This window comes from Podarcis vaucheri (assembly GCF_965113315.1).
Source record: "Podarcis vaucheri genome assembly, chromosome: 3".
NCBI lineage: Eukaryota > Metazoa > Chordata > Lepidosauria > Squamata > Lacertidae > Podarcis > Podarcis vaucheri.
In genome coordinates, this window is record NC_138761.1 from 108,251,153 (window position 1) to 108,275,819 (window position 24,667).

General features: G+C 43.5%; 1 protein-coding gene across 1 annotated transcript in view; it reads right to left on the minus strand.

Moving 5' to 3' along the window:
- Positions 1–4,424: 4,424 nt before the first annotated feature.
- VSNL1 (visinin like 1) overlaps positions 4,425–24,667 on the minus strand; it is a 104,054-nt gene continuing 83,811 nt past the window's right edge. Inside the window, exons 3-4 of the mRNA XM_082215695.1 lie at positions 6,443–6,658; positions 4,425–5,463 (exon numbers count right to left, since the gene is read on the minus strand). Of these exons, the coding sequence (XP_082071821.1) occupies positions 5,266–5,463; positions 6,443–6,658 (414 nt within the window). The 3' untranslated portion in view covers positions 4,425–5,265. The remainder of the gene's footprint in view (positions 5,464–6,442; positions 6,659–24,667) is intronic.

A 24,667-nucleotide genomic window follows, 5' to 3' on the forward strand; every position in this document is an offset into this window, starting at 1 on the left:
AGCAGCCAAGCATACTAGGACTCAATTTCTTGACTTTAAGAAAGCCGACTTCATAAAACTTAGGGAAGTGCTGGGTGAGATCCCATGGACAACAATACTAAAAGGAAAGGGAGTTCATGATGGCTGGGAGTTTGTTAAGAGGGAGATACTAAAAGCACAACGTCAGGCAATACCAATGAGATGGAAACATGGAAGGTGCCTAAAGAAGCCAGGGTGGCTATCTAAAGAACTTTTAACTGAATTAAGATTAAAAAAGGATGTGTACAAAAAATGGAAAAGGGGGGAAACCACCAAAGAGGAATTCAAACAAATAGCCAGCACGTGTAGACACAAAGTCAGAAAAGCTAAAGCACAGAATGAACTCAGGCTTGCTAGAGAGGTTAAAAGCAACAAAAAAGGCTTTTATGGGTATGTTCGTAGCAAAAGGAAGAACAAAGAAACAATGGGGTCACTCAGAGGAGAAGATGGTGAAATGCAAACAGGGGACACAGAAAGGGCTGAACTACTCAATGCCTTCTTTGCCTCAGTCTTCTCCGATAAAGAAAACAATGCCCGACCTGAAGAATTTGGAGCAAATGATTCAGCAAAGGAAACACAGCCCAGAATAACTAAGGAGATAGTACAAGAATATTTGGCTAGTTTAGATGTATTCAAGTCTCCAGGGCCAGATGAACTGCATCCAAGAGTATTAAAAGAACTGGCAGATGTGATCTCAGAACCACTGGCAGTCATCTTTGAGAATTCCTGGAGAACAGGCGAAGTCCCGGCAGACTGGAGGAGGGCAAATGTTGTCCCTATTTTCAAAAAGGGGAAAAGAGAAGACCCAAATAATTACCGCCCAGTCAGTCTGACATCAATAGCAGGGAAGATTCTGGAGCAGATCATTAAGCAAACAGTCTGTGAGCACCTAGAAAGGAATGCTGTGATCACCAATAGTCAGCATGGATTTCTGAAAAATAAGTCATGTCAGACTAACCTGATCTCGTTTTTTGACAGAATTACAAGCCTGGTAGATGAAGGGAACGCAGTGGATGTAGCCTACCTTGATTTCAGCAAGGCATTTGACAAGGTGCCCCATGATATTCTTGTAAAGAAGCTGGTAAAATGCGGTCTTGACTATGCTACCACTCAGTGGATTTGTAACTGGCTGACTGACCGAACCCAAAGGGTGCTCATCAATGGTTCCTCTTCATCCTGGAGAAGAGTGACTAGTGGGGTGCCTCAGGGTTCTGTCTTGGGCCCGGTCTTATTCAACATCTTTATCAACGACTTGGATGATGGACTCAAGGGCATCCTGATCAAATTTGCAGATGACACCAAACTGGGAGGGGTGGCTAACACCCCAGAGGACAGGATCACACTTCAAAACGACCTTGACAGATTAGAGAACTGGGCAAAAATAAACAAGATGAATTTTAACAGGGAGAAATGTAAAGTATTGCACTTGGGCAAAAAAAATGAGAGGCACAAATACAAGATGGGTGACACCTGGCTTGAGAGCAGTACATGTGAAAAGGATCTAGAAGTCTTGGTTGACCACAAACTTGACATGAGCCAACAGTGTGACGCGGCAGCTAAAAAAGCCAATGCAATTCTGGGCTGCATCAATAGGAGTATAGCATCTAGATCAAGGGAAGTAATAGTGCCACTGTATTCTGCTCTGGTCAGACCACACCTGGAGTACTGTGTCCAGTTCTGGGCACCACAATTCAAGAAGGACACTGACAAACTGGAACGTGTCCAGAGGAGGGCAACCAAAATGGTCAAAGGCCTGGAAACGATGCCTTATGAGGAACGGCTAAGGGAGCTGGGCATGTTTAGCCTGGAGAAGAGGAGGTTAAGGGGTGATATGATAGCCATGTTCAAATATATAAAAGGATGTCACATAGAGGAGGGAGAAAGGTTGTTTTCTGCTGCTCCGGAGAAGCGGACACGGAGCAATGGATCCAAACTACAAGAAAGAAGATTCCACCTAAACATTAGGAAGAACTTCCTGACAGTAAGAGCTGTTCGACAGTGGAATTTGCTGCCAAGGAGTGTGGTGGAGTCTCCTACTTTGGAGGTCTTTAAGCAGAGGCTTGACAACCATAGGTCAGGAGTGCTCTGATGGTGTTTCCTGCTTGGCAGGGGGTTGGACTCGATGGCCCTTGTGGTCTCTTCCAATTCTATGATTCTATGAATTTCCACAATAAAGCAGCAAAAGTCCCCCTTTGCTGCTTTAGGCAGAATCTTCCTCAACCTGATTTCTGTTCCTTTCTGCCAGGATAAGGCTCCAAATGCATGAAGGTTGGCAGTATTTTCGCCAAGACAGTACGGGCAAGTGGCATTTGTTGTAATAGCAAACGTTTGAGTCTATTGAAGGTTGTGTTTGTTCGCTGATTATTCTGACTTTTTTCCTTCATGGCGTGATTTATTCCCATGGCATTTTAAGGATTTAAATTATCTACTGCCGCAGGCCACATCTTTAAATTATCTGCTGCTGGCAGCCATTGTGAACCCTGCTTCAAACTCTGGAAGCGTGGTCTATTTTAATTCAGAAGCATTTGTTCCATTGGTAGCAATTTGAAGGCATTTGTTGATAATATTAAGTGCATGGCATAGTTCCTGCACACTGCTTTTATTTAGGGCAATTTTGACAGGTACACTCTCTGGAAAGAATTGCAGACAAGTGATAAAATGTTTTACTTCATAGTAGTTGTACTTTGTTCAATCACTTACTGGAATGGATTTGGGGTGGGCACAAGGATCCCTTCCCTAAAATTGCCCGGTTGTAACTCACAGATTCCTTTTTACAGCTTTAAATCTGCAGCCGGGAGAGAAGGTAATTGCAGCAGCTTCTGCCCACCCACCTGACATCTCACCTGACAGTAACTGGTAAATTTTATTTTCCAATTTTCAGTTTAACAATAATCACATGTAAATCAGTACATACTCAATTCGACTCCCCTTCTGTGGTTTCATATAAAATCCTTTCCAAAACTGCTCCTCCCACTTCTACTTAATTCCTCTCTACTTTTAAATTAACCTTTTAATTGCTTGTTTTTAGATTAATGCTGCCGGTGTGTTTAGTTGTTTACGACAGTCTTTGAGACAGTCCACAAATTTCCCCCATTCTTTGTTGAAAATTCTTTCTTCTTGATTCCTTAGTCTTCCCATTAATTTTGCCAGTTCTGCATAGTCCATTAACTTTATTGGCCGTTCTTCCTTGCTTGGGACAGTTCCTTCTTTCCATCTGTGCAAAAATCATTCTGCCAGCCATTGCTTGCATACATAAATAGTTTTTTGTGGTCTTTCAGTCTCCTGCTCTATTATTCCTAATAGAAAGGCTTCTGGTTCTTTGGTAAAAGTTACCTTTAACTCCCCACCCCCAGCTCATTATAAACCATTTCCCAGAAGTCTTTGACTTTCTTACAATGATAAATGATAAAATGTACCCATCTGACAGTAACTGGTGAGGAAGATTTCATTTGTTAGATTGTGTTGGCTGTCTGAAGCTACCTGTCTCACATTGGCCAAGTTAATAAGTTGGTTCCCTATGACCTTGAATGTGGGGTTTGCTTATTGCATGTATATTCCACCTGTCCTTCAAAGAACTTAAGGAGGCATACATTGTTTTTTGTGTGCATCTCTCCCCGTCCCATTTTTTTTTATCCTAACAACTCTGTAAGATAGGTCCTAAGCTTTATGACTGAGGATGTGAACCCTAGTCTTCCAGGTTCTTGTCCAGAACCCTTTAACTACACTGTACTAGCTTTTAAAACAAAAAATGGCTAATGTAAGAGATTCTTGTTTGGGTCAAAATCCTAGTGTGGTGGCTGGGTCTGGGTAAGAGGGCTGGAAGTGGGCTGCCTGTGCTAGCAATGGCGGATCTCCCATTTGCTTCAGTGTGAAATTAAACTGTGTTAGTGCCCTCTATTGAAATTTTGGGTCTTGCCATAAGAAGTAAATCACAAAATATCAAAGCATCCACGATGAAAGCTTTGGTTAGGAGTGCTCCGCCATGGGTTTTCTCAGATACATTTTTCTGATGTTGCAGAATCATACCAAAACTTAATGATTTTTTTGTGTGTGATAGTCCTTACCTGGTCCACAGTTCAGCTACTTGTGTTTTATCTAAGTTATCTAGGTTGCAATCCTATAGCACTTTCCTGGGAGTAAATCTTACTGGACTGATTTCTCAGCAGTAATGCACAGGGTTGTTAAAGTTCCTCATACACCTTGGAAGTAACTCAGTGATTTTATTGGAACATAAATGCTGAAGCTTGCAGCCATACATCTGCTTTCTTGCGTGGGCCCCAGATGCCTCAAAATCCAAATGTTCTACAGACTTCTCTGTGGACTAGTCTATAAATCACAGAAAGCCGCGGTGATGCTCTCTGCCCAAGAAAGACAAGTTATTCATGTAAAAGAAAACAAAGGAGAAGTCAAATGTTATAAATTTATTTCGGGACATTGATTTCAACCTCTTTGGAAGCTTATGAAAACTTCAAGCAGAAATTAATACACTCCCAACAAAACTTTTTTAAACTTCCAGTAAAACAGTATTTTAAATGTGTTTATATATATTTATATTATATATATTTATATGTTAACTTTCAATTTAGGGAACACTTTAGCAGGGTTAGCTTTTTTTAGAAGGTTTCATCATATACTTCATTCCTCTGACATAGCTCTCTCTCTTTTTGTCTGGTTGAAAGGATGCAAATGAGGTAAGAATTAAGGCAAACCTAAAAGTCATGCAAATGAATACATTAATATTCACTGACAGTACGAGCACATGTCTGGACCAGACTCAAGAACTGAGGAGCTTCCCTCTGTCTGTCCACTACATACAGCAGAAGGGTGTCATGTTTGCTAATGAACAGTTTACACTACCATGGGGTTTTCAGTGTCACTAACGTTACCCAGTTTAGGAGACATAGAACTAGCATCAGTAAAACATGAACAATAAATAGCATATAGTTCATTGCAGCATGGAAGTGCTGCACAGGCATCGGAGGAATAAGACTCATGAAATGACATTGCACACATCACATCGTGGCATTTTTTTTCTTATAATATATACTTTTAAAATTCTGTAGCAATTGACATTCTCATGCACACAAGTGTTTCAAACACAAGAAGCAAGTCCATTGATAGGTAGTCCAAGCAATTTTTTTGTTTGTTTTGTTTGTTTGTGTGTGTGTGTGTATGTGTGGAAATAGCTGCAAACTGAATGGAACATTTAAATTTCTGTGCAGTCCATGAAAGCATTTTTACATGAGCTCATTTCTGAATGTCACACTGCAGGAGTAATACAATGGAAGGGTCGCTCTTTGCAGCTTCTTTGAATTCATCCAGTGTGATCTGGTCATCATGGTTCTTATCCATCTTGCTGAAAATCTTATCCACTCTTTGCTCCGGTGTGAGGCCATCTTCGTTCATTTTCATCATTATCACAGTGCCCACCATTTTATAAATGGCCTTGAGGAGAGAGGGAGAGAGAGAAAGAAAAGTTCATAAGGTCCAGCACGATTAGCCTGGCCTTTGAAACACAATGTCCACTCAGAGGCAAGTCCTGTTGAGTTAAGTGGCACTTATTTACAAGTAAATGGGCATAGCATTGCAACTTAACTTGTGATTGCGCAGTCTTGCACTTTTAAATTTAAAGGATTTCAACTAGAGAGTTAAGCAGGAAACATGAAATGCATTATGTGAGGCTGATCTGCTATACCAACTAGTATTTTCATGTTTGCTACATAGTGTTCATAAGCTAGTGAGAATCTTGCATGAGCATCAGCTATTCTGCAGCGAAGTTCACAAACCACTAGAGATAATGTCTAGGGGATGCTCAACATTTGGCTTTTGGAAATGGGAAGGCTACAGTGAGAGAACTACTGGGGCTGCATCTGCCAGAGAGGGCCAGGAACAGAGAGCAAGTTTTGCAGTTACTGCAGAAGCATTTTCTATTTCTCATGGGACTTAATGATGTCAAGTATATAGGACAAAATTAAGAAGCCCACTCAGTGACTATGCCCTGCATTTGGCATTGCCAGTTACTGGGGGTCAGACCTGCTCTTATCTTCTTAACCCCATCCTGTGTTAAATTTATTTAGGCTACAACTCTACACATCAACTAGAAGGAAGGTCACTAAATTGAATGTCTACTCTGCTTTGGAGCACATATGCTTAGGATTGACAGTTTACCCACAAAGGCCCCAAGGGAATTGACATTATAATCATGACTATAAAACTAATCACAGAACAGTTTTCTTTTTTAAAAGCTGTTTCTTACGTCACGTGTGACAGAATACTGGAAACAGGCTTTCAGTGTTCATTCAGCCTGGATAGGTCAGTTGCTTAGAGCTGCTAATGGCAAGGTTGCAGGTTCAATCCCCAGTATGGGACAATTTGAGGTCCCTTCCAGCTGTACAATTCTATGATGGCGTGTGTAAAATCTCACCTCTATAATTTCCAGCATCTCCACTCTTGTGATTTTTCCATCTCCATCTAAGTCGTACATATTGAAGGCCCAGTTTAGTTTCTGTTCAAAACTGCCCCTTGAGGTGATAGATAGTGCGCAGATAAATTCTCTGAAGTCAATGGTTCCGTCGCCATTCTTATCAAAGGTTCTAAAGGCATGTTGGGCAAACTTTGAAGCATCTCCGTAGGGGAAAAACTGCAAAATGAAACACAAATAAAAGTATTAGGAGGCAATGCAAACCTCTGTGTTATTACCTTTGTGTATTGGAAGTATAAAATGCATGGTACGAACCAGGCCTTAAGCACCCCTAGCCCTACTGGAATATTTGGTTTTTTCAGTGCTTCACTCTCTTGCCCATTGGACACCACTGTAACTCAGCTGACTTCAGTCAAACTATTTCTGAGTCTGTAGCCTTGGGTCCCTTTGAAGATGACATCTTGGCTCTAATTCTATAAAGTGCCTGCAGAATTTATAATATTATAAATCAAACAGAATTAGCTATTTCCAGCTGCTGTCATCTTATGCCAAGAAGCCTGAGACTTATTGGCTTTCATCAGGGCTGCATTTCTCTTTTTTCCTTTCCTTTTGGCCTTCTTATGAATTCTAATAACCATGAAATTGTCCATTTATGAAATGAAGACAAAGTGTGTCTGTCTGACCTTCTGTAGCTTTGAATTTCATGGGTGCCTACATATCGGCTATCCAAAGGGAGAACAGAAAGTTATATTTATTCTCCTTTGCCATTTCTGCTTGTCCGGTCTCATTTTGTCCATTCCTTTATATTATGACGACCTGGAGCAATCAAGATATTGCTTAGCCTTGAAAGCACAGCAGGACTGGAAGAGGAGCACAGGATCCTAACACGTCTGCACAAAGGCATGGTTTGGCCGTCATGACATGCACACCAGGCTGATAGGTCCAACGCCTTCCTCTTTACACATCTTTTAATTACTTGAAAATGAAAGCCACTCCCATATTTGTGATTTTCATTTAAAGCAAACACCTTACGGGTGCCCAATGTTTCTAAGAAGGATGCACTTTGCCATGATGGAAATTATACTTAGGAGGGGAAAGGGAGTAGTTTCAATTTCCTCACGGTTGTTGTCTCTTCTTTCACACACACACACACACACCAGCATATTTTTAAAATTCATACAGTCATAGTTTGGGTTGCAAATGTGATCCGTGCAGGAGGCACGTTCGCAACCCACAGTGCTGTGTCTGCGCACGCAGGTGACACGATTCGTTGCTTCTGCACATGCGCAAAGTGCAATTTAGCACTTCTGTGCATGCACGAGTGCTGAAACCTGGAAGTAACCTGTTCCGTAACCTGGAAGTAACCTGTTCCGTAACCTGAAAATGCGCAATCCGCAGCGTTTGCAACCTGAGGTATGACTACTACGCAACAATGCTTGCTCATGGCATGTGACTGCATTTCTGAAACCTATTTCTGTTCAGAAAGTAAACCCTTCAGGAACAAGACTGACAGAAGGAAGTTAGACCTGCTACTAGGAAAACCTCCTTACTCTGTGGCCTTTTTGGCTCTGTTTCTGCTGAAAAGACAATCCAGCAGAGCCGGCCTAAAACCTAGAAAGATTTATAAATTAGCAGAGTGTGGGTAGCATTAGGATCTTTGGTTTGGGCAGTGGATCGTCCTTGTAGAGTTCCATGGGAGGGAAAACGCAGCAGAGATCAATGCGTTGCCAGAAAAGGCTATTCTAAAAGGGAGGGAGATTGTCTGTTTGAGTACCAGCGAGCCAAGGCTGAATCCAAGCTGGAACAAGACAGAGGAGGAACTCAGGATAAAGAGAGTGGAGCCAAAAGACCAGACAGGCAGCGGAGAGTGAAAAGGTGACTTTGACCTTTCCCTGTCCTTGAATGCCAACCCTTGTCAGCTAGGCAGTTAGAGAAGATGGCAGACCAAGAGACAGAATTGGGGACAAAATGGAGGCAAGCTGGCAAAAGCAAAACTTTTGATTCAGTTAGTCATGGTCCCAAATGCCAGCTTTATATTGATGTGGGTTAAACCACAGAGCCTAGGACTTGCCAATCAGAAGGTCGGCGGTTCGAAACCCCGCAACGGGGTGAGTTCCCGTTGCTCGGTCCCTGCTCCTGCCAACCTAGCAGTTCGAAAACACGTCAAAGTGCAAGTAGATAAATAGGTACTGCTCCGGTGGGAAGGTAAACGGCGTTTCCGTGCGCTGCTCTGGTTCACCAGAAGCATCTTAGTCATGCTGGCCACATGACCTGGAAGCTGTACGCTGGCTCCCTTGGCCAATAAAGCGAGATGAGCGCCGCAACCCCAGAGTTGGCCACGACTGGACCTAATGGTCAGGGGTCCCCTTACCTTAATTACGACATTCTCTTGTACACCATAATTAGTTGTGATGGGATGAGGAGAAGCAGACAGAGGGATGCCAGGACTAAGAACATTCATAAAAATTGTCAGCAAAGTAGCGCATGGTGCATTACAGTTAATGCGTAGGTTTACCTAGAACTAGTTAATCCTGCATCAGAGAGTGAATGTGCATGCACTGTAGGTCCGTCCCAGGGGGGATATAATTAGGTCATTCTCCTATTGGGGAGGGGGTCAGGAAAAGGAGGGCAACTCATTTTGTAACTAGCTCTGTAATGTAGCCATGGGAGCTGTTAAAAATACGTGCAATTCTTCCTGTGTTTCGGTGACAGTGTGGAGTAATGGTTAGAGCATTGGGGTAGGACTTGGGAGTCCGAATTTTAACCATGCACCTCCCTGGGATCCCATCTGCTGTACACATTTAAAGCGGTATCAGCCGTGGCTTCCCTCAAAGAATTCTGGGAACTGTGGTTGGTTAACGGTAGCGAAAGTTAAAAAGGTAAAGGGACCCCTGACCATTAGGTCCAGTCGTGACCGACTCTGGGGTTGCGGCACTCATCTCGCTTTTTATTAGCCGAGGGAGCCGGCGTACCACTTCCAGGTCATGTGGCCAGCATGACTAAGCCGCTTCTGGCAAACCAGAGCAGAGCACGGAAACACGGTTTACATTCCCGCTGGAGCGGTACCTATTTATCTACTTGCACTTTGACGTGCTTTCAAACTGCTAGGAGCTGGGACTGAGCAACGGGAGCTCACCCCGTTGCGGGGATTCGAACTGCCGACCTGATCGGTAAGTCCTAGGCTCTGTGGTTTAACCCATAGCGCCACCCGCGTCCCTTTTTTTTAGGCAACCCCTATTTTCCTACAGTTCTCAAGAGTGGTTTAACAGTTTATATTCATGGAGCTCTGGGAGTTGTAGTCCCATGAGGACAATACTCTCAGAACCCTTAACCAAGTATGGTTCCAGTTCTTCTCTGGTGGGGAAGCCATGACTGTTTAATGTGGCATGATAACTGCTTTTAATGTCTAGTGCAGATGCGCCCTTGCTTTGAGCCAGTCAGTACCTATCGGGTCAAATCTACGAGGGACATAAAAAGGGGTTGGAGATGAAGGTTTGCTCTGAACAACCTGGATTGGAGGAAAAGTAGAATATAAATGAGCTAAATAAATAAGGTGAAGCTGCTCTGAGCAGAATGCACCTACCCACTGCTCTGGTCGTCTTTCCTCCCAGTTTGGAGGATGGGTATGGTTGTCCCATTTCTGCTGCAGATGTGACTGAACAATTCCCAGCGCACAGACTCGGAAGACACTGTCCTGTTGCATCTCTGAATGAGTTAACAGACCTGGGCATTGCCTTGTTTTAATAAATAGGCTCACTCTGCACTGGACCTCATGGGAAAACGGCCTGGGAGCCCTTCTAAAGGTAAAGGGTCCCCTGACCATTAGGTCCAGTCGTAACCAACTCTGGGGTTGCGGTGCTCATCTTGCTTTATTGGCTAAGGGAGCCGGTGTACAGCTTCCGGGTCATGTGGCCAGCATGACTAAGCTGCTTCTGGCAAACCAGAGTAGCTCACGGAAACACCGTTTACCTTCCCGCTGGAGCGGTACCTATTTATCTACTTCCACTTTTGACGTGCTTTCGAACTGCTAGGTTGGCAGGAGCAGGGACCGAGCAACGGGAGCTCACCCCGTCGCGGGGATTCGAACCGCTGACTTTTGATCAGCAAGTCCTAGGCTCTGTGGTTTAACCCACAGCGCCACCCGCGTCCCTGGGCACCCTTCTAGGGATGGGTAATTCTTAACTCTTAATTCTTTGGGGTGGGGAGTGTGCTTTAGAGTAGTTTGTTGCTAGCTCCATTCAAGCTGATAATGAAAAGCCAAGGCATGTTGACATGTATCGTATTAGCACGAGAAGGAGTATTTGCTGAAATAAAGTAACACCTTGGGCTCTGTTGCCGCTTGTGTGCATAGGCTCAAACTGATACGAGATACTACTACTTACACTTCTGAAGGTGTCCTCCGCAACTCTTTTCAGAGAGCTGTAAATGGAATACAGTGGTACCTCGGGTTACATACGCTTCAGGTTATAGACTCCACTAACCCAGAAATAGTACCTCGGGTTAAGAACTTTGCTTTGATGAGAACAGAAATCGTGCTCCGGTGGCACAGTGGCAGCGGGAGGCCCCATTAGCTAAAGTGGTGTTTCAGGTTAAGAACAGTTTCAGGTTAAGAACAGACCTCCGGAATGAATTAAGTACTTAACCCGAGGTGCCACTGTATGTGAATCCAGTGAAATAGGCAGAAGACACTCATGCAGAGTTACCACAATTCCCCCAAAGTTGTGTGCCATGAAAAACCACATGGCAGGCAGAACGTCAACAGACGTAGCCTTTTCTGCTGTGGCACCCTCGTGAGAGGAAATGCTGTCCCGGTTTCAATTTTCTGCCTACCATGCGGCTGTTAAAATCACCGGGGGCCCTGTCAGGAAGAGACCTGGCAATTGTGCTGCCTGCCTTTCAAGTATTCTCTAACTCAAGGATAGGGGCCCTGTGGCCTTCCAGATGTTCCCAGACTAACTTTCCCATCAGCCCCAGTGAGCATGGGCAATGACCAGGGATGCTGAAAGCTATAGTCCAAAAATTGGAAAACGCAGAACGCCTAAAAAGAGTACAGTGGTACCTCGGCTTAAGTACTTAATTTGTTCCGGAGGTCCGTTCTTAACCTGAAACTGTTCTTAACCTGAAGCACCACTTTAGCTAACGGGGCCTCCCGCTGCTGCCGTGCCGCTGGAGCCCGATTTCTGTTCTCATCCTGAAGCAAAGTTCTTAACCAGAAGCACTATTTCTGGGTTAGCGGAGTCTGTAACCTGAAGCGTATGTAACCTGAGGTACCACTGTATATGTTTCCTACAAAAGAGACACACCTGAAGGGGTACAGGTTCCCCATTCCTGTTCTAATCGCTCCTGCCTGCAGCTTTCCCTCACTTCTGGAGAGAGAGAGAGCGCAGAAAATAGGGAAGCCAAAGAGCTGGGCTGCGCTTACAGTTAAGTGGGTATAGGAAGCAATTGAATGAGCAAGTAAAGACTCTCCTCCCTGAAAGAGAGGGGAGTGGTTGTGGGCGGGAGCCCGAACACCGCTCCTAGCAGGGGGCGTTGCCCCCTGCCTCCAGCTCACCTGGCTGGCACTCACGCCCCCCCCCGGTGGCCGCCCAACCAGGTGCCATGGGGGGGCGTGTCCAGCAGCCTTTATGCTACAGTGCCAGCCTCTCCCCGGCCTCATTTCTCTTCGTCGTCCTGTGCAGCTTTGAAGGTATTGGCGGCGAGCCTTTGGCTCGGGTGGCGGTTAGGCATTGGAATAATGTGTTGTGGTGTGTCGAAGTGCTAGGTGTGGCCATCGCCTATGCCTTCAATTTATAGGGGTATTCCGGTAAAGGAATCTGGCGGTCGTGTATTCCGTCCGAAGCCTGCTTGGCGGGAGGCCATGGCACGACCCGCGGTGACATCAGGGGTGAGCCTATAGTTGGATTAGCATCAACAGGTGATGAACCCCTGGTGAATAAACCCACTTGTTTTGCGATCCAATGCCTAAGCCAATACCTTTTCATTGCTGTAATCAATAAAGTTGTGGCCTTTTCTAGCCCATTAACCTTATATCACGTGTCCCTGTGTCTTCATTTTACTTTGCGGGGGTCGGGTCCTCGAACCACAACAACGGGTTACTGCCCACAGGGATCTGCCTTGCCATGTCTGTGCAAAGGTCCAGGCACAATTTTTAAAAATAAGTCACCTGCAAACAAAAATAGGTTCATTTTTAATCCTGCTCACGTGCACTAACATTAAACTGGCAAAGTTGGAACGCCATGTGGTATAACGGGCAGGGAAATATCTAATGACAAGCATCTCAAATGCTCTCAGTGAAAAACGAAGTCTTCCAGTTTCAGGTGTAACAATAATAAACCTTAGGTTTTTGATCTCATAGCTGATTCCTGAACCTAGAGTGGATCCCCCCTCTCCAATACTGGGATTGTGTAAAAAATATTCTTCTAATTAATTTTTTTGCTCACTCTTATAAATAACATATTCACATCTGTATTCACACACCAATACCTGCGATTAGGTTTCCACAAGAAAAATCAATGGGTAGGTAATTTCCCTAACCCTCTTGAAACAAACAAAAAAACTGCCAACTGAGATAATTCTCTTAATCAACTTAATCAAGTGAGCGGGAAATGATTTTGTATCTTGCTATCTTTCGGCGCAAACATTCACACGAAGTGGAAATTGGTGATTTCACTGCCAGCTGAGACTGCCTCGGAGGATGGTCGCATACTATAAATGGAAGTATCACGCTCGTATGCAAACACTTTGTGCCTGGAATTCCAGTTAGCCTGGGGATTCCCAATATCTTAAACATGGGTATAAAAGGGATTAATTTGTTTCAAAGTGTCAACCCTGCTATTCTTTTATTGGGGAATTCAGAGAGGTCAACAGAGTTGAGCTGGGGTTGGGAAACGCTGGCCGTTCAGATGAGCTCCATCTTCCCTGATCATTGGGAGTGATGGAATTTGGAGTCTCACTACAAAAAAACCTTGGCTGGGGAAGGGAAGAGACCCATAGTGAGATCTCAGATGCTGAATGAAGTACATGGGGTTTGCATCTGTAAACATCGGATGTCCACAGTTTACTGTTTGTTGCACTGCTTTTTTATTAAGGCTATGCATCCCGTCTAATATAGGGACGCGGGTGGCGCTGTGGGTTAAACCACAGAGCCTAGGACCTCCCGATCGAAAGGTTGCTGGTTCGAATCCCCGCGGCGGGGTGAGCTCCCGTCGTTCGGTCCCAGTTCCTGCCTACCTAGCAGTTCGAAAGCACCCCTAAGTGCAAGTAGATAAATAGGGACTGCTTTCTAGCGGGAAGGTAAACGGCGTTTCCGTGTGCTGCGCTGGTGCTGGCTCGCCAGATGCAGTTTAGTCACGCTGGCCATGTGACCCGGAAGTGTCTTCGGACAGCACTGGCTCCCGTCCTCTTGAGCGTGATGAGCGCGCAACCCTAGAGTCGGACACAACTGGCCCTGATGGGCAGGGGTACCTTTATCCCGTCTAATATCTATATATGAAAGGGCAGATCCAACTCAGCCCTGAGCAGATTGAGGATTATCGGACTGGGCTCACCATCTAGCAGCACATGATGCCGCATTTAAAAAAAAAAAAATCACAAGCAGCCAAAGTACACAGTAAAACTAAGCAAAGCTGGAAGCTGCACTAATTAATGAACAAAAGCAATGTGTTTAAATAATGCTAACATGATTAAACTACTACCTGTCGTGCTTAAAGTCACACTTTTAAAATTTCTACTGGGAGAAGAAGAAAAAAGCTATTGGTTTTTTTCTTCAGAAAATGCTTTAATGAATTAGATTTTCTGCAGAAACTGCTAACATGCTAATGATTACACTCTATAAATTCAAGCTGCAATGACTCTAAATCTGTTGGCTTGTGTGTGCAATATTTTGAATAAACTAAGTTTGAAATTCTATCCTTCTGAAGAAAATGTGTTATGATCACACAGTACCAATTTGCAGAAATTAAATTTCTGAGACCACCCAGACCATAATCATTCCAGTATTCAAACAACAAGAAGTAAATCTTTTCCCTGGGAATGAAGTCCTTTTTTCCAGAATTGGTTCACAGCAAAAAAAAGGTGCTGGGGGGAGGGGGACACACCCATAGCTTTCATTTTTAGAAAATAGCTGGACTTTTTTGAACTTCTGAAGAGAGGAAAGCTTATCTATTATACCTGGAAAGAGCTACAGAAAAAAGAATACTTGTGAAGATGTGTTGTTAAACTCAGCAGATGTCTAAATTTAAAACACCACCTTCTACCCTTTACAATATTTTTCTCTTGTGTTAGCTGTGGATTGGGTGTAGCTTTCTGTTTCTGGATTACTACCAAACTTTAAACAGCCACAGGAATTATGCAAATTCAACAGGTGAAGTTTCCACCACCTGCCCTTCATTGTCATACTAAAGAAGCTGCATCTGTTGTATTTCAATCTTACTGCACAGTCCTCTTGCCAAGAAAAAGTGGATGCCCTAAACGAACCATGGATTGCTAACATATTTTCGTGCATGTTCTCTATCTTTAGGACATGCAAAATGTTAGCAGGTAACACGTGTCCAGAAACCACCCACCAGGTCTCTGTCTTAGCAGTTTCGCCTTACTGTTAGCCCAATAACATCTGGAAATTTCCATGTTGGCTACTCCTGAGTTAGAGAACTGGAGCTGGACAGGGAAAATCCAGGTTCAAGTACTTATTCAGCCATGGCACTCACTTTGGATCAGTCACATTCTCCAAAATGTGAGGAAATTCACAGGGCTGTCATGAGAATAAATGGGAAACGGCAGTGTAGAATGCTTTGAGAAAATTTAAAAATTTGCGGAACACAGGAAAACGTAATCAATAACATAAATATCAGAAGAATCATTCCCTTTGCTCCTGCCTCTTCTAAGGCATTCCCTTCTAATAAAACATGGCTTGTACAATCCATTATAACAAAGAAAGGAAACTAACTCCCCTACACTAGATTAAGTGAAGCATGTACAGTGGTACATTGGTTCTCAAACGGCTTAGTCGTCGAACAAATCGGCTCCTGAATGCCGCAAACCCAGAATTAAGTGTTCCACTTTGCGAACGTTTTTCGGAGTTGAACGTCCAACGCGGCTTCTGCTTGAGTGCAGGAAGCTCCTGCAGCCAACTGGAAGCTGCGCCTTGTGTTTTCGAATGGTTTCAGTAGTCGAATGGACTCCCAGAACGGATTAAGTTCAAGAACCAAGGTACCACTGTACTCAAAAGAAAGGGGGTTATGATATGTTTTCTGGGAGAAGTTGTCTTTGCCCTCTCTGGGGGATATCTCCAGTCTCATAAAACCAAGATGTTAAACTCTAATTGATGCAGCAAGAGGTTAAGACCAAAGAAAGCTCGCATACCTTTCACCTTGGGAGGGTTTTTGCCCTCTCTTTTCCACCATGCAAACCCTACCAGTAAGAAGGTCTAGGATGGATGCTCCAAGCTTAGACTGCATAGCTTAAGCAAGTCATCTTTGTCTTAAAGGTAAAGGGGTAAAGGGACCCCTGGCAATTAGGTCCAGTCATGGCTGACTGGGGTTGCAGCGCTCATCTCGCTTTATTGGCCGAGGGAGCCAGCGTACAGCTTCCGGGTCATGTGGCAAACCAGAGCAGCGCACGGAAACGCCGTTTACCTTTCTGCCGGAGCAGTACCTATTTATCTACTTGCACTTTGACGTGCTTTCGAACTGCTAGGTTGGCAGGAGAAGGACCGAGTAACGGGAGCTCACCCCGTTGTGGGGATTCGAACCGCCAACCTTCTGATCGGCAAGTCCTAGGCTCTGTGGTTTAACCCACAGCGCCACCCGCGTCCCATATCTTTGTCCTTACATACAAGCAATTTAGAAACATTTACCATTTTGTAACTTAAGATCAAACCTATCCATTCTTAGGGAAATCAGCCCTGGAGTGCTCACTGGAAGGACAGATCCTGAAGCTGAGGCTCCAATACTTTGGCCGCCTCATGAGAAGAGAAGACTCCCTGGAAAAGACCCTGATGTTGGGAAAGATTGAGGGCACAAGGAGAAGGGGACGACAGAGGATGAGGTGGTTGGACAGTGTTCTTGAAGCTACCAGCATGAGTTTGACCAAGGCAGTGGAAGACAGGAGTGCCTGGCGTGCTCTGGTCCATGGGGTCATGAAGAGTCGGACATGACTAAACGACTAAACAACAACCTAAGTTAAATAGCTCTATTCTGTGCCATTGCTGCGGTAGGCTTTGCCTTTGCAGGGTTCAGGTACGGTGCATCACCCATGTGAGATCCTTCCCTCTCCACTAAAGCACCTTTCTTTTAACTAACACCAAAGGCTGAGAAAGATGTCTGCTTCTTGCCTGTTGTTTATCGCCTGCACACACGGCTGGTCTCAGGTGCAACTGTAGCTTAAATAAAGTTCTAACCTGCAAAAATAATCTCTTGACTCACACTGATGGGAGAATTAGTTACTAACCAGCAGGAAATGAATTGATTTTGAATTACAGTGCCCTCTAATTAGATCTGAACAATGAGAAGCCGAGGGCACTCAAACAGTGCCATAGGCTAGCACACTGGCAGCCTTGCCCTTATGCAATGCTCGCCAGCGGTCCCATTGGGCATTATGGCTGAAACAATTACTCTGATAATGACGTCAATGGTTGGGGCTAAGTATATGCGACTTTGTTGTTGATTTTCCTCCAACCCACTAACTGCACTGAATATCCGTGTTTGAAACTCTGCTGAAGACAATATAACACCTTAAAATCAAACTGAGATGTGAAATATATTGGAATCCTAAATTGTTGTTATTCCAATTATTTATTTGTCACTTCTCAGGGCCGGCTATCACTGAAAGCTATGAACAGGAAAAGAAAAAAACCTGCAGAAATTCAGTATAAAGCACTGTGTGTATACAGGCAAAGTGGTGTGTGTGTGTGTGTGTGTGAGAGAGAGAGAGAGAGAGAGAGAGAGTGAAATTCAGGGGGGTCACTGAATTTTATGTGAGGGAAAATTTGGATGCAGGTGATACCTGACAAAACTTCACCGGGGTTGGGAAGGAGGGTCACCATATTGGCTTTGCACTGCAAACAATGGGGAAGATTCACCTTACTGATATCAGTAAGAAAGCTACTGCAGCCGGATACCTTACTCTCGCTTATTATCTGAGAGCATGTCCCACTGAATATTGTGGGAAATGTGAATTTTACTTCTATGCCTAGGATTGCATTGCACATCCGTCCCATGGAAACCAGTGAATTGGCTGGACTGTATCCATTGTTCTCAATCAGACTTAACACTTGCTTCATTCTCGTTGGGCTGCATCCACAATATATCTTTAAAGTACATTCGATATACATTCCCCATCTCAAAGAATGCTGGGTACTGTAGTGGGCTAAGGGTTGCTGGGAATTTTCACACTGTGGGGGTGGGGTAAACTACAGTACCCAGAATTCTCTGGGGGAAAGAATGTATTATTTCAGTGGCCTGCAGCATCACAAAGCATCCAGTATACAGTGGTACCTCAGGTTAAGAACTTAATTCGTTCTGGAGGTCCGTTCTTAACCTGAGGTACCGCTTTAGCTAATGGGGCGTCCTGCTGCTGCCGCCGCGCGATTTCTGTTCTCATCCTGAAGCAAAGTTCTTAACCCAAGGTACTATTTTTGGGTTAGCGGAGTCTGTAACCTGAAGCGTCTGTAACCCAAGGTACCACTGTAATAGATGCTAGTCATCATCTGCATCTCTCCTCAACTAGTAAGGACTAGAGGGTGAATGTGGCGTTCTGTCTTCTAATCTAGACATGATACACAAAAAAGCTATGATTGGCAAGGGCAGGGAAGCAGCCGATTGTCTTCTTATTGAAGTTTCCTTACACTTTTGATAAAGGCGAATGCAGACAAATCCAGGATCAGAGACTCGATCAAATAAGGGGAATGATAAATGCAGACGGGAAGGCAGGGAGCAGGCATATAGGTTTTATGAAACCCTGTCTTTCATCAGGAAATTCGCTGAAAAATAAACACTAGATGAAAGGGATAATATTCATCTCATGGGCCATTTGTGCTTTCAGTGTGATCTCCTATTTGAACATTGTTAATTGCAGACAAAAACCTCATAGTGCCAGTTCATTGATTACATACTCAACTAGTCCGTTCAAATTATAGATATGAGTAAATGCAAAAAAAAAAAAAAAGCACTTAAACTGCATATGTTATCAATACAATCTTAGGCACACTTATCTGGGAGCATGCCCAGAGAGTTTTGTGGGCAAACATGCACAGGGCTGTACCATATGAGATGCAGCTTTTAAGACTTGGAGTTCCTGGGAATTCAACTTACAAGTGTCTAAGCTGAAGCCATAAAATTCTCCTCAACCCAATGTGCCATGGACCAAGAAAGAAAGGGCAACCGTCGAACATGGTTTCCAGTTATGAACATACAGGTACAGTACAGTGATACTTCTACAGTACATAACTTGAAAGGGCAAGAAAGCAGAACATTCATTAAAATTTCTTTTTCTGAGATATTTACAACTTGAGTGTTCTGTCTGAACTGTTCGATCCTTTTCATACAAATGCATGTCCCAGACAGAAACAGTGGAGCAACAACACAGCAGTTCTTGAAATCTGCCAAATGTTAAAGAGCTGGTTTAATGTTCACCTTCTGAAACTCAATAAAGCCTCTTGATAGCTGCCTCAAGAGACCAAGGAAGAAGGAAACGCTCAGGGTTTTTCTACCCTGAGGAAATAATTTTGATGTCAGTTTCAACAGAACTGTATTGAACACTTGAGGATACAGTGGTACCTCAGGTTAAGAACTTAATTTGTTCTGGAGGTCCGTTCTTAACCTGAGGTACCACTTTAGCTAATGGGGCCTGCCGTGCCGCCGCTGCACGATTTCTGTTCTCATCCTGAAGCAAAGTTCTTAATCTGAGGTACTATTTGGATTTTGACTTGCATCCTGTTCCCCGATGAGTTCTGCCAGGGGCAGCACTGAGACAGAGGAAGCAAGAAGGCTAGCAAATGGCAGACTGGGTTTGGTGACACAGCACCCAAATGGACCAAACCCTCCGCAGACTGATGGAACAGCAAGAAATCACTCAACGATGTGAACCAGTGGCTCCAGGTGGGTATTAAACGTAAAGGGTAAAGGGACCCCTGACCATTAGGTCCAGTCGTGGCCAACTCTGGGGTTGCGGTGCTCATCTCGCTTTATTGGCCGAGGGAGCCGGCGTACAGCTTCCGGGTCATGTGGCCAGCTTGACTAAGCCGCTTCTAGCGAACCAGAGCAGCGCACGGAAACACCATTTACCTTCCCGCCAGAGTGGTACCTATTTATCTACTTGCACTTTGATGTGCTTTCAAACTGCTAGGTTAGCAAGAGCAGGGACCAAGCAATGGGAGCTCACCCCGTCACAGGGATTCGAACCACCGACCTTCTGATCGGCAAGTCCTAGGCTCTGTGGTTTAACCCACAGCACCACCTGCGTCCCCCAGGTGGGTATTACTCGTAGCAAAATGGCCAGCTCTTGCATGCAGGTCTCAGTCAATACAGGTGCCTCTTCTGTTAATCCCATCCAGTGTGTGAGCCACCAATCAGAAGGGCTGTGAAGAAGAAGGGAGGGCATTTGGGCTGGTGTAGTAGCTTGCCATGGCACCCGCTGAAATTCCCTCTTCCACCCAAGTCTTCAAGGAGTTTGCCACATCTGGTAAATCTAACGTAACAGCTAAGTGAAGATGCTCTACATTATTCACACGTGCTGACCGCTGTACCCCTCCCTGCCAGTACATTGATTCCTATTATTATTATTAACCTGCCTTTTACCCCAAGGTCCCACGGTGGGTTACAACATTAAAACACAATTCTTTTAAAGAGATTTGGGATCTGGCAGCAAATAAAAGTGTAAGATGCCTAACCAAACAACAATGTACATTGCTTTTTACTGGCAAAGCAAACAGTTGTTGTTGTTGTTGTTGTTGTTATTATTATTATTATTATTATTAATTCAACTTATACACCGCCCTATACCCAGATATCTAAGGGTGGTTCACAACAAGACCACAACATTAAAAGCAAACCAAAAGCAATACCCCAATAACCCACCCAGTGCAATTCTAATAGCACTATGCATTAAAAACGAAAGCAGATTGGTCATGTGAGCCACCCAGGAAGTAATCTAACAGTAGCTCTACCTTTCATGGCAGGTGGATATTGGCCCTAGTGGGGTAGAGGGAAGGGGCATAATATCGTTGCATAATGATGCCCCCTTTTCCAAGTCGTACAACTTAGTGCTGTCTGTTTTTTTCTCCTCTGCCCCTGCAATGGCTCCTGCACCTTTGATGGAAGGCATTAATTCAACAGCTGAAACTTTCTCTCAAAATAGAATTTACTTCTCTTATTATTTAGATTGCCAATTTGTGTGTGTGTGTGTGTGTGTGTGTGTGTGTGTGTGTGTGTGCCTAGTCATGCAGACCTTAAACGCACGAAGGCCCTGCCAAGAAAGAGTTGGCAACTTTAGCCCCATCCTCATTTGTCCATTAGGGAAAAAACATTGTGGGCTCAACCACCACTGCCTGGGCACAGTCTTGTGCACTTGTAATTATCAACACATATAATAAATATATCATTTCCCTACTGAAAGGGGAAACACATTTTTATTTCTAATTTTAAACAAGCCTCCTACTCCCCCCCAGCTGTTTTTCATTAAAAAAATATTTCCAAGCTTATATTGAATATTTAAACTCTTGTCAAGAAGAAGCTGAAAACAACTATTTATAGACATCACAATGTGCAGATGAAGAGATGCTTCAATATTATTTGTTTCTTTTCATAAACAGTATCTCGGGAAGGCACTGGAAAATTCACCCTGACGCAATGCGAGCCACCCAACCAGCTAATTAATGTGCTTACACCAGGGATGCTATTGATGCTTTTCCACAGCGAATAATGAATATTGGTTTAACATAGTTCTCCCGACAGGCTTGCAACAAACATTTCAGCTTATTTTTAGACGGGAACGGACAGCGAGCATCCCTACAATATTTCAATATTCACATGCTAATACAGAGGATCAATGTTTGTGGATGTAAAAGGATGCGGTCAGGCTCTCTGACTCTGAATAAACCAGCACACATGGGCTTAGATGGACAGGCAATCATTAATATTTCCTTTTCAAATCCTTATTGCAGAAACCCATGAATAAAATAACCAATTCATCTTTTTTTTAAATGGAGCAACTGTGTGACCTTGACTTTCAGCCTCCACAAATTAAGATTTGACTCCACCAACTGAAATTATCCCTACTGTTAAGCCAACAATAGCACTAGTTGATTAATCTCATTCTAGTCTACCTTGCAGAGATGTTGTGAAGATAAAATAAGAGCTGGAAAGATGGAACCATGTACGAAGCCTTGAGCTTTTTGGAGGAAAAGCAGGGGAAACAAACAAATATGTAAGATGCCTTCAGCAAACTTGTTTTGAAAGGGAAACACAAAAATGTGTTATTTATAACACATAAATGTTATAAATGAACAAGGATTTTGTGATGAAGGTATTACATCACTGGTGACTAATTTTTTTCCTTTTTAACTAAATTAAAAATATAAACATATCTCTAATTTGATAGACAAATAAATTACAGCATTTCAACATTCACCATTAAAACTAGCCATGTCCTTACATATGGTATAATATAAATAATGTCTCTGAGTATACAAAAATTCCCATTATCAGATCATCATGAATAAATTTACAACAAGCAATAAAATAATCATAACTTATAGAAATGGAAAGCATAACCAATTATAATACTCTGTTTCAAATTCCAATAACCCTTTGAAGGGCTCTCATTCTTCCTCACATCTCTTAGCATCTACTGAATAATTTTATTCGGTATAATGAATAGGCAGTCTTGAATAAATTGGTAATATTGAATAACATGTTGCCCAGAGCCGATCTGAAACAGTGTCAAAGTTTAAACATTGAATATTGCAAATATACGGCTAAGTCTACCAACTGGAAGTTAAAAAGCGTCAAACTGGCCAACTTTCCCCTTGTAGCCTGAACTTTAAACCCTATGGCCTATGCCTGTCTTTAATTTAAATTCAGATATTGACATATCTAATTCAGTCAGTGACAGTATAAACTACAGAATGGGTTTTCTCTAGATAACTAAAGCTGCAATCCTTATATGGGAGTAAGCTCGACTGAACTCAATGGCACTTACTTTTGAGTAGACACTGTGTAGGCTTGCACTTTACGTGAGTTATTACCAGACGGCTCTTATCTGATTAATGATACTCACTGAACATTTTGCACCCCCTGACAATGCAATGATTGATTACCTAATCCTTAAGCCTGCAATCCTATGCAGTCAAGCTGATTAACATGCCAAACTTCATAATGGTAATTCATGCCTCATTCCTAACTGGCCTGGATTAAAACTAATGATGAAGATGTAAAAGACTTTGCATGGTATTAATCCGAGGCTATCAGTTCCCAGAACTCTGAAGGTCAACAAGACAGCATAGATGATCCCAGAACACACTAAAATTAGGTTTTGGGGGGATTTCAGCTAGCGCTATTTGTAGAGACACGCAACAGCAAACATCAGTATTTTTACTGATGAGAGCAATGAATCCAGAATCTCACCTCCGAGTGATTATCATTTATTTCTACAATACCTAAATCCTTTCTTTAAAATGGCTTGAGGCAATGTGCAAAGCCGAATAGCCCCCATAAAGACTCGAAATACAAAACCACAATAACAGAACAGCACCGATTGTTCTCCAAAGCCTGAAAATACTGGTAGAATTTTCAACCATCATTTTTTTTTAAATAAGCTACTCTATGGCTACTCTATGGGAGCAACAGGAGCTCACCCCGTTGCAGGGATTCAAACTGCCAACCTTCTGATCGGCAAGTCCTAGGCTCTGTGGTTTAACCCACAGTGCCACCCGCATCCCATTCTATCAAAAGTTACAGCCAAATAACCAGAAAAAGGAAGCACAATTTGCTTAGGTTGATACACAGTAGGTTTCCTTCATTTGAATGTAGCCAGTGAGCAGGAGTGTTTAGAGAGCCAATCAGGTGTTATGAGCCATTAAACCTCAGAAATACACTTTTTCCTAAAGGTTTCCACAATTTTGGCCACTAGTGTAGGTTGATAAAAACCATCCTTTACCCAGTGGCGGAGCTTCATACTCCGCCAAAACTCTCTTCTAGACTTCCAGTCTGTTTTCTGCCTACTTTCTTTCTATGTGTTTCCTCCTACACCCGACTTTGTATTTCACTCTCTGTCCTGTCAAGCCTGCTGTTTCTTGCGCAACACTGCAGGAACTGTGGCTTGCTACGGACAAAAATTCCTACTCACTTTCTGCTACGTTCAAAGACTTCAGCACCTAGCCGCTGTTAAGCTCTGAGATAAGGTAACTAGACGGTGCTTTGCTCAAAAGTTGAATCCGTTGTGCAGAAACTGAGCTGCAAAGCTTTTCGCAAGACCTTCGCTATCTTGCAATCCTTTCAAGATGAACTTTATTCAATCGGAATTACTTCGCTGCACAGACTCGAGGTTTTGCTAGAATGTCGGAGGCTTAACTTGAGTTCAGACAGGCCTCCTGCCCACCTAATACCCCAGGGTGCAGGCAGGGCCTCTTCAGAACAGGGTGCACCCAGCCTTTCTTAGGGTGGCAGACATTACTCCTGAATACTTCCCATTGATAAAGGTGCTTTCAATTAACAGTGCACTGCCAGAGCCAATAAAGTGAGATGAGTGCCGCAACCCCAGAGTCGGTCACGACTGGACCTAATGGTCAGGGGTCTCTCTACCTTTTTACCAGAGCCTCGTGCTGAAAGGCAGAGTCAAGGTATTAATTTAGCATAAAGCAGGAAAATGCAAAGCTGTGCTAGGCTTAATTATACAAAAAAGGAAAAAGGAAAAAACCTATCTCCATAGAGACCTAATGCATGGGACCGAATTACCCTGAGGTGAGCTTTTGAACGGAAAACCATTATTGGAGGAAAAGTGTAGGATGCATATAGTTCAAGCCACCCTTCAGTGAAAAATTGGTACAATTAGGAAAATAATTAAACCTGCTTCCGTAACCTACACTTAAGAGATCTTGATTCCGGAATGAAGGAAACGTAACCAGCATCCTACTCTCAGCAACCCTGGGATACTGCGTCACGACTCTATACTTTCAGAATAAAATATGGAGCACAGATTAGTGGGTGTGAGACCAGCTGACAGATCATAACC